The sequence below is a fragment of the Sprattus sprattus genome (assembly GCF_963457725.1).
Source record: "Sprattus sprattus genome assembly, chromosome: 20".
NCBI lineage: Eukaryota > Metazoa > Chordata > Actinopteri > Clupeiformes > Clupeidae > Sprattus > Sprattus sprattus.
In genome coordinates this window covers 14,073,584-14,084,491 of record NC_137918.1, presented here as the reverse complement: position 1 = coordinate 14,084,491, position 10,908 = coordinate 14,073,584, and the positions used below count along the sequence as shown (strand labels likewise).

The window sequence follows — 10,908 nt, the reverse complement described above, 5'->3', positions numbered from 1 at the left end:
CGTAACCCAAAAGGGGCGGTGCCCCAGGCCTGATTAGTAGGGCCGTGACAAATAGCAACAACAACAATAATAGTACATTCAGGGTTGGTCAGTCCTGCCTGCTTTTCTACTTTCCTGTGATTTTTTTATAATCGTAACACCCCTGGATGTGTGAGCTAAATAAAGACCAGGACTGAAGTGTGAAATCAGGCGTAGTAGGAATCAGGGCCCCAGGAGCTGGACTGGGAAACCCTGATCATGAACTGCTTGAAGGAAACAGAATAAACCCAACTGGAACAAGATTCAGTTTGGCACTGGAGAGAACCCCTCTCTGTAGCCCTGTTTGTCCGTAGGCATTGGAGCTCATGCATATTCAAATGTCACTCATCACAGTAGGTGTGACATTGATGGAGAGAGGGTCATCAGTGATCCTGAGGCAACGCTATTATTGGCGGTACGCTCCTAAATGACTTTGGATAAGCCACACAACCAAGCATTCATTCCAGGAGCGACTGATGATGTCACACCAATGCTGTGCGCGTGCATGCACAGATACTGCAGAGAGAAAGGTGCAGAGAAATGATCCGAAACGGTGAATGACATTGAAGTGGTGAGCGATAGAAAGCAGAGAGGGAGGGAGAGGGAGAGGGAGAGAGCCATGAGGGAGAGGGGGGGAGGGATTAGAGACAGAAAGGGGAGGGGGAAAAAAATCACCCGCGTCATCAGAGGCAGCAGACTGAGGGAGCCACAGAGGAGAGAGGATTCAGCACCACAGAGACGCGCACAAACACCAGAGGCAGGGGAACAGTACAACCCCTCTGCACACACTCAGAAATCACCCAAGAAGGAGACGCAACACAGCCCTGCCTGAACACTCAGGAGTGTGTGAGAGCAGGAGTGCGTGTACCAGTGGACCAAGCACACCATTTGTGACGGAATCTTTCAGGAGAGCAGAGGATCTGTTTGTGTCTGTTGTTCCATACAACAGTGAATCCGTCCTGTGTGTATGTGTGTGTGGACGGGTGAGTGAGTGAGTGAGTGAGTGTGAGAGTGTTCTGCTGGATGCACATAGCTGGGCAGGATGAGTTTGGACCCTGTGCAGGTCATGAAAGGCCAGGAGGCCGCAGCGACCCCAGCCCCCACCACTTCCAATGGTGACAGCAAAGGATCATGGGAAAGCAGCAAGGATGTTTATGAACACATGGGTTCCACCAAGAAACCCAGATCAGTGAGTGTTTGTGTATTACCTGTGCTCTCTATTGTTGCTGCCTGTCTGTCTCACATGTGAAGAACCCCAGATCAGTGAGTGTTTGTGTATTACCTGTGCTCTCTAATGATGCTGCCTGTGGGTCTCACATGTGAAGAAACCCAGATCAGTTAATGTGTTTGTATATTACCTCTGCTCTCTAATGTTGCTGCCTGCCTGTTTGTCTCACATTGTGTCTGAGTGTATGAGCTTATAAGCTCAACATTTCCCCGAGCTAGTGTAATGCCATGAAAGGGATATGTCATACTGCCTCCCTCCATCTGTGCTTAAGCTTCTGCCTCACCGGCTGATGTGGCTGGATCATTCCATGTATCCACTTGCTGCTTCTCCCCACTGCTCATTTACTGGCTCGTCTCTAACTCTGTGGTATGCTATTTCTTTGCCTGTGGTTCTGTTCAAAGATAAAAGAGAAAAGAAGGACTTCAAATTCAGATTTTGCAACTTCTAAATGCAGAATCAATTGGGAGATCCATACAAATGTTAATATGTATTTAAGGAGTAAAGGTAAACAAGCATGAGATACAGAGGAGAAGTTAAAGAAAAAATGAGATATAGAAGTGAAAAGATCATCCTTCTTCTTATTCTATTCTTATCCACTGAAATCTGTCTGATTTCTCTTTGTGGTAACACTGCTGCAAGGGGATCTGCATGCTGGCGTATTGTGTTGGATATACAACACCAATAATGAGGATCCCCGCAACACAACACACTGCAAGACAATCTGTACTGATCCTACATGAGCCTGAACCTTATGAAGCTGGTATGACAGCAGCCAATACTTAAATAGTTTTTTGCCAAGTCAAATACTTTCAACAGAGGCAGCAATTTGTATAACTTTCAGTATGATGAAAAAACACAGTTGACAGACACATATAGGTACATGTACGTGGTCAGTCTATGTTTCTTTATTTCGTAAGAAAAGGATATACACAAATCCTGTTAGGTCTGAAGCTTATTACTTGTTTGCTTCACCATGTTGGTACTCAACTAATTTTAGATTGAAATACATATCTTTGTTTCGTGTTAAAACAGAGCTTCTGTAGAGTATGATACAGAAAACTCATTGGAAAAATGAGACTTTGAGACTAGAGGTTTGAGGAATGGTATAAGAGGTGTGTGAAACTCAGGCTGGCGCTCAACGCTATGCTATGCATGCTGCTGTCTGCCATGTGCCTTGTGTTTTGAACTCACTCCAAGTGTTGCTGGCCTTTTCCTGCTCCTAAAATAACCACTCACTTCTCACCATACATACACACACACATACACACACACACACACACACACACACACACACACACACACACACACACACACACACACACACACACACACACACACACACACACACACACACACACACACACCCCACTCATATTTAGAGTTCAGTATCTGAGTGTGTGCAGTCTCTGTAACTTCTTCGGTATGTTTTGTATGTAAATGCGACACAGTTCAGATATTTTTTCCCCAAGTGTTACAGATGTAATGCCAGTCATGCCAATTTGAAACAAGAAAAAATGCATGTAAACATTGTATTGAATTCAGTGCTGTTTGTTCATCTAGTATGCACTCAAAAAACTCTTATCAATAACGTTGTGCCAGAATCGCAGACTGCATCTCTAATAGACATCCCTGTAACCCCATAATCCCTGTATTGATATTGACTGAACAGCACACAAGCGTTGTTCTAAGTATTGATCCTTCTCCTGCCCTCTGTCAGTTTAAATTTAAAATATTGTAGTTTTTAGGAAATAATGACAGTCATTCTCCACTGTCACTGGTTTGTGAACCTGGAGGCAACACGGTCAATTTCAAAACAGAATGTCTCTCCCCAGTGACAACTGATTGGTGGGCCCTTTAGAATGGCCCATCACTTGTAATTGTAAAAATAAAGTCCAGACCATAATATTATTGTGAGCAATACGTGGGCGGAACCAGGCTGTAGGAAACTCCCAATGGGCTGGATCCACTAGGGGGCAGCATAACTAACTCATACAGTAGGCCTAATGATTGGATTAAACATGAGAGATAACCTCTCTGTCAGTCTATGGTTCAGAAGCATCACTAACTGATAGGCCTAATGATTGGGTTAAACATGAGAGATGACCTGTCAGTCTATGGTTCAGAAGCATCACTAACTGATAGGCCTAATGATTGGGTTAAACATGAGAGATGACCTGTCAGTCTATGGTTCAGAAGCATAACTAACTCATAGGCTAAAGCTAGACCAGAACAAAGCAAACCCATTTTCAGGAGCGTGTTTAGGAGAGTGTTTGTTCTTTCAGCATGGCTCTAAGAAACTGAACCCACAAGAGCAGGCACTAATGCGACTTGGTCCAGGGTAATGCATTTAAAGGTGCATTAAGGATTAATAGCTATTCGCTAAAGGTATGCTAGCAGCTAAAACTAACGAAATCTCTTGAAATGTGCTGACTTTGACATTATGACAAACTAATTACTCAACGACTGTCCTTACACAGTCAAACATCAATCATGTGCAACACAAGACTAAGCAAGACGGCAAATAGGCTACTTACTAGATCGGCAGAAGGTAATCAAAGTCAGGTCGGCGGGCAGAAGGCAGTTATATGCCTATCGACCCTGCTAATTGGCACGGACGCAATTCTCCATATTAAAAGTCATTGTAGCGCCCCAATTTTTTTTAAGCTGTTATTTTAAGGTTAAACTGCTTATCCTAACACTAATCCTGAAGCATAATTGTTGCATATTGTGCCTTTAATACAACCTTCCTTTGCCAATAAAACAGCATTGACTGTTCCTCTATAACATCTTCTAAAGTTGAAAAAAACAGTGCAGGGAATTTAAGGACATTCCTCTTTACAGACTTTCTGTAGATCGTCCAGGGTCCTAGGGCCTCTCTTGTGCACTCTCCTCTTTAGGTTTTCTTTAGATGCCCTTAAACTTCCTGTTTTCCCTTGTTGACATGTATCAGCCACAGATGCGACTGCTACAGGTTGCTAGCACAAAGCAGCCCCAGTGGGGTCTATTCCCACCTGCCAGCTGTCTTTCCAAGCTGCCACATGTCAACAAGCTTTCCCTTGTTGTCAGCCGCTCTATTAACAGCAGGTCTACTTATTCTAGACAGGTAATTTTAGTAATAGAAAGGAAAAGATATTAAATTCCTTGTGCTATTGTTTGGGGACTTCCTAAAATCATCTCACTGTCACATGCGAGTACTCATAACCAGTAACCTAACCAATATAACAACTACGGACGAATGCCGCAACACGCGCTGTGTGTTGTACCTAGCATAAGTAAAGGCACTCCTCCTCCCACAGTTTGACAGGCACTGTCTGTAGCCTGAATATTCTGAATTTTGGCTGCATGCTTGGACCTCAAAGATCACGCTTGTGCCTGTTCAAAGAGACCTCACTGATCACGCTTGTGCCTGTTCAAAGAGACCTCACTGATCACGCTTGTGTCTGTTCAAAGAGACCTCAATGATCACGCTTGTGCCTGTTCAAAGAGACCTCAATGATCACGCTTGTGCCTGTTCAAAGAGACCTCAATGATCACGCTTGTGTCTGTTCAAAGAGACCTCAATGATAACGCTTGTGCCTGTTTAAAATGACCTTCCTGTTCAGGCCTTATGGGCCATGGGCTGTTCCAGCGGTGCAGATGGGATTTTTTAACTGGGGGGGACGCTAACATCGCCTAATCAGCTGTGCAGAGTTATTAACTGATGCTAGTCGCCTTACGTAGGGAGAGTGGTGGGGACGGATCGGGGTCACTATGAATCCGTCCCCAGTGCTATCTGCGCCCCTGGACTGTTCTGATGTGTCTGTTGTCTATCTCTCCCTGGTTTGTTTTTGTTATGCAGGATGTCATTTTAATCTAATGGTATGGTTAACATCCTCAAGTGTCTAATTTCTTATTTATGAATGTGTTTTGCTCTCGTTGCTCTCCTTCTGTGAAGGAGCCGGTGAGACGTGTCAGGAAGGTGGAGGGAGGCATATTCTTTGTAAGTATCTTGTGTCAAATGATGACGATACTCTCTCATCTCACCTGAGTGTGTGTTAACGACTAACCCACTTTACCAAACATACACTTCTGTGCAATGTTTGTAAATGTATAAAAGATCCATTTAATCATCCATGGATTTGACCTAGGCTTGGCTTGTCTCTTTAAAGTTGTCACAACATCCTTTCAGTATTTCATCCCCACATCACCATATTTTTACAAAGCATGTAGACTGAAAAGGAAAAAAAAACAGTACATTAGCACAGAGAACACCTTCATCTCTGTTCTCATCCATTAGTGTCCAACCTATTATGTACTTCAAACACAGAAACAACACATGTGGATACACACATCACCCATCACACTATCAGCATACATAGTCAGTCGCGTCAGAAGGTGTTTTACATTGGGGGGACCAAACAGGGGCGGCATCAATAAGATACTATGACGTCCAAAACCTACCATCTGATATAGTGTAGGCTACAATTGCACGTTTGCATTTTGGTTTGAAAAGTGCTGGGAATATAGATGGGATTTGACATGGTCCAACTCGTCACTATTAAAATGAGTTTAGCGGGACTACAAATGCAACACATGTCATAGGTTAAAGTAACACTATGGAGTTTCTGGAGCCGCCAGGTAGGGGGCTACTTTCTGATGGACTATTCAGTAACTTATTTGCTGTCTTGCTTTGTCTTGTGTTGCACTTGCTTGGTGTTTGGCTGTGTTAAATAAATGAATAAATGTATCTGTTGCCCACTTCTCTGCCCCTCTCACACAAAATAAATGATAATGTCCCTGTCATTAACTGGCAAAGAGTTAACCTCAACTAATTTATTCTTAAACAAACACACCAATGATTTTAAAACAAACGCGTGCAAAGAAAGAATGTGTTATAATGAGCCAACACCCATACACAACTTGCAGATTCCAACCTACTGACTGAGGTTCTTTGGAGTTGGGAAGATATCATAAGTTGCCCCAACAATGACTTTAGATAGATAGATAAATAGATAGATGGATACTTTTATTGATCCCGAGGGAAATTAAGATCATCCAGTAGCTTACACTTACAAACAAACATGAATCACAACTAGAAAATGCATTTCCTGAAGGAAATACCAGTGCAAGAAATGCAAAGTTAAGAAAGAACGAATAAAAGAAAAGAAAAGTGAAAGAAGGAAGGAAGAAAGGAAAGAACAGTAAAAGAAGGGAAGAAGGAAAGAAGAGTGAAGAAAGGAAAGAAGAGTGGAAGAAAGAAAGAAGAGTGGAAGAAGGGAAGAAGAAAGGAAAGAAGAGTGAAGAAAGGAAATTAGAGTGGAAGAAGGAAAGAAGAAAGGAAAGAAGAGTGGAAGAAGGAAAGAAAAGTGGAAGAAGGAAAGAAGAGTGAAGAAAGAGAAGAAGAGTGGAAGAAGGGAAGAAGAGCCGAAGAAGATAAGAAGAAAGGAAAGAAGAGTGAAAGAAGGAAAGAAGAAAAGAAAAAGGTAAGAAGAGTGGAAGAAGGGAAGAAGAAAGGAAAGAAGAGTGGAAGAAGGAAAGAAGAAAGTAAAGAAGAGTAGAAAGAAGGAAAGAAGAAAGGAAAGAAGAGAGGAAGAAACAAAGTAAGGAAAGAAGAGTGAACAAGAGTGGCTCTGGATAAAGACAGTAAAGAGAGAGTGAAAATATTGAAAGAAGGAGAAAAAAAGAGTGAAGCAGAGAGATGGAGTGTGAGAGAAAGTAGAGTGAGAGTGATGGAGAGAAAGAAGGAGAGAGAGAAAAAAAGTACAGTATGGAAGGTGTCTATTAATATTCCTAGTTATACAGTTGAATGGAGAGGTACAGAGAGAAGAGGACCCTTGGAGGCTTGCCGCAGGTGTCAGTAAAGCACAGGTGCAAGCCAGTTTAATTACCCTATTATGATGTCATAATGGCCCAATGTAAGTCAATGGGAAAATTTAGATTCGTTTTTCTTTAATAACTTAAAAAGTATAAAGTTTAGAAAAGTGAAAAATACATAGCATAAGTGTCCTTTACAAGACCTACGCGACAAAGTTTGAATGAAGTTTCTACGTTAAGCGGTTCGAGCTGAATTAATCGCAGAAAAAGGTAACAAGAATAAGAAGAAGAAGAAGAAGCCTAGGAATAACAATACAGGGCATTTCATGCACTGTAATAAATACAAAAATCACAATAAATACAAAAACAATACACATATGGAGAACATGTACACATGGGGGTGGGGTGTTTACATAACATATACATATAACATTGTGCTTTACATGTGACATGGCTGCAAGTAGTGGAAAGTAGTGCAAAAGTGTTCCTGTGCATGTGTGGATAGTGCAAAGAGTCCTGTGCTTGTGTGTGTGGGGATAGTGTAAAGTGATATAAATACTTAAATAAAGGAAAGGCAGTCCAAGGGGCTAGTGTAGCCAGTAAAAAAGTAGAAAAATGTAGAAAAGGATGGGAAAAGGATGGGCAGTGGGATGGAATAAATGATTAGCATCCATAGCCCACAATTCTCTCCAGCTGATCTTCCTCTTCTCAGCATTAGGCCGGTTCATCTATTACCCTAGCGTTGCTTGAGAAGCTGCTGCCACTCATCTAGTTTTCTCTTCTTGCTCACAAACATAGCTGGCTACTATCTGTCTCCTCTGGAAATTGGTGTGGTTTAGGAGTGTGTAGTTCTAACTGGAATCCATAAAAATTATTATTGTTGCATTTGTAGTCCCGCTAAACTAATTTTAATAGTGACTAGTTGGACCATGTCAAATCCAATCTATGTTCCCAGCACTTTTCAAATCAAAATGCAAACGTGCAATTGTAGCCTACACTATATCAGATGGTAGGTTTTGGAATAATTATTGTTTCTTATTAATACATATTAATATCATATTATTACAGTGCATGAAATGCCCTGTATTGTTATTCCTAGGCTTCTTCTTCTTCTTCTTATTCTTGTTACCTTTTTCTGCGATTAATTCAGCCCGAACCGCTTAATGTAGAAACTTCATTCAAAATTTGACGCGTAGATCTTGTAAATGACACTTATGCTATGTATTTTTCACTTTTCTAAACTTTATACTTTTTAAGATATTAAAGAAAAACAAATATAAATTTCTCCCATTGACTTACATTGGGCCATTATGACATCATAATAGGGTCTTTAAACTGGCTTGCACCTGTGCTTCACTGACAGCTGCACCAAATCAAAGGAACCTCTACTCTCTCTGTCCCTCTCAATTTAACTGTAACTAGGAACATTAAGACACCATCCATTCTCTACTTTTTTTCTCTCCATCTCTCCATCTTTCTCTCTCAGTCAACTTTCTCTCACACTCAATCTCTCTTCTTCACTCCATTTTTATCTCCTTTTTTCAATATTTTCACTCTCTCTTTATCTCTTCATCCAGAGCCACTCTTGTTCACTCTTCTTTCCTTCTTCCACTCTTCTTTCCTTTCTTATTTTCTTCTTTCACTCTTCTTTCCTTTGTTCTTTCCTTCTTTCACTCTTCTTTCTTTTCTTCTTTCCTTCTTCCACTCTTCTTTCCTTTCTTCACTCTTCTTTCTTTTCTTCTTTCCTTCTTTCACTCTTCTTTCCTTCTTCCGCTCTTCTCTCCTTTCTTCACTCTTCTTTCCTTTTGTCTTTCCTTCTTCCACTCTTCTTTCCTTTCTTCTTTCCTTCTTTCACTCTTCTTTCTTTTCTTCTTCCTTTCTTAACCTTTGCATTTCATGCACTGGTATTTCCTTCAGGAAATGCATTTTCTAGTTGTTGTTGTCATTACACTTAATTGAGATTTTAAAAAATATGATGAAAATACTCTGCGTTCAATTTGTCACAAACTCACTATGCCACATAATTATTGTGAACTAGAGAAGAGATAAAACGACCATACGTTATGACTTAAAATTAAACTAAAATGAAAAGGTGGTTTGGTGCTAAAGTGAACCCAGCATGGACACAATGAACTTGGCCGCCTTTCTTTATAGTATACTTATCACAGATATAGGGTACTCATCATTAAGAGCCATTTTACTCTAAATCTTCAGCAGCCTCATTAGAAAAAACACTCTTCCTAGCACCTGGTTCAAATTAGAAGGGTTATAACACTGCGTGGACTTGTAACAGCATGTCAACATGTGGCTGATATAGGTAAGCTTAACACAGTGCAACACAGTAGTTAACATATGGACAACAGGTTGGAAAACAAGTTAACAAAACAATATGTCCAAATACAAATGATAACTTATGCCTTCCTTTTTGTGTTCAGAATCACCCCTACAATTTTTTAGCTGTCCAAACTCTTCCTAAATCTTATGCCAACTCCTCCTGTTCTTCTGCCAAACAAACTTCATCGAAAGCCTCCCTACCCCCAAGCAACACCCTCCCCTCTGCCTTTCAGAGGGACCTTCATGACGTGTACTGCCCCACGCAGCATGCCACACTCATACCCCCACCAACTTATTCGATGTGGATCATGTGAGAAGCTCCCCTCAGCTCTCAGGTTACATGCACGTTTCTGTGTCACATGCCTGGCAGTCCCCTCAGACCATGCTCCCTCTGGGAATCAAAGGGAGGTTGAGGAGGGTGTAGGGTGTTCTGGGGTGAAGGTGCAGAGATGTGGTTTGAGACGATGTGTCCCACTGCACGTACAAGAGTACCACTCTGTCCTGTCTAGGTTCTATCATTGCAATCTGTTTTAGATCCAAATCAACCAGATCCCCACACAGACACTCTAAGACCGATCCCCACCAAGACACCCAACAGACCAATCCCTACCCAGACACCAGACAGACCAATCCCTACCCACACACCTGACAGACCAATCCCTACCCAGACACCAGACAGACCGATCCCTACCCACACACCTGACAGACCGATCCCTACCCACACACCAGACAGACAGATCCCCACCCAGACACCTGACAGACCGATCCACACCCAGACAACCGACAGACCGTACCCCACCCAGACTGCCTAAGACAGACTGATCCCCACCCAGACACCTGACAGACCGATCCCCACCCAGACACCAGACAGACCGATCCCTACCCACACACCAGACAGACAGATCCCCACCCAGACACCTGACAGACCGATCCCCACCCACACACCTGACAGACCGATCCCTACCCACACACCAGACAGACAGATCCCCACCCACACACCTGACAGACCGATCCCTACCCAGACTGCCAAAGACACATGTTTCTCTCAAAGCATGAAGTACTTAATGTTCAGTTGGTGGGTGTGTTGGATCTAATGACCCCCCAAATGTATGATTATGGAACATCGCTGTCCTCTGGTTAAAGAAAATTGCTCAAACTATTGGCCACTTGCAGAAATGTTTTCTAGGTTGCTTAATGAAATCATGTATGACTTGAACGCTACACTTAGTTTATAAAGCTTAAACTTCTGTGCGGATCTTGCCTACTTGCTGAAACTGTTTGTGGGTTACAGGCGGATCTAGAGGGTAACATGCTGATCTGGCCCAGATAACTACTATCTGTGGGAGATTGGTTCTTGTGTTGGTCACAAGCTTAAAACAAAGTAGCACAAATCAACACAAACGTAGTGAGACAGATCACTTTGGAGCGATTAGTTCATTGGTGGGAGGCTGAGTGATGACAAGTTTAAGAACTCAAATCCCTTAAAAGCACAAATGATGAATTTGTAGTACAAATACAGCACAAAAACAGCAATA

General features: G+C 42.1%; 1 protein-coding gene across 2 annotated transcripts in view; it reads left to right on the top strand.

Moving 5' to 3' along the window:
- Positions 1-731: 731 nt before the first annotated feature.
- The window catches only part of nt5c1aa (5'-nucleotidase, cytosolic IAa), a 24,577-nt gene continuing 14,400 nt past the window's right edge, over positions 732-10,908 (top strand). The window contains exons 1-2 of one of the 2 annotated variants that reach the window (XM_080859048.1): positions 732-1,207; positions 5,181-5,225. In XM_080859048.1, coding sequence (XP_080715174.1) covers positions 1,061-1,207; positions 5,181-5,225 — 192 coding nt within the window. In that variant the 5' untranslated portion in view covers positions 732-1,060. Of the gene's footprint in view, positions 1,208-1,346; positions 1,356-5,180; positions 5,226-10,908 lie in introns of those variants that run through there. The other variant, XM_080859049.1, reaches the window with a different exon arrangement.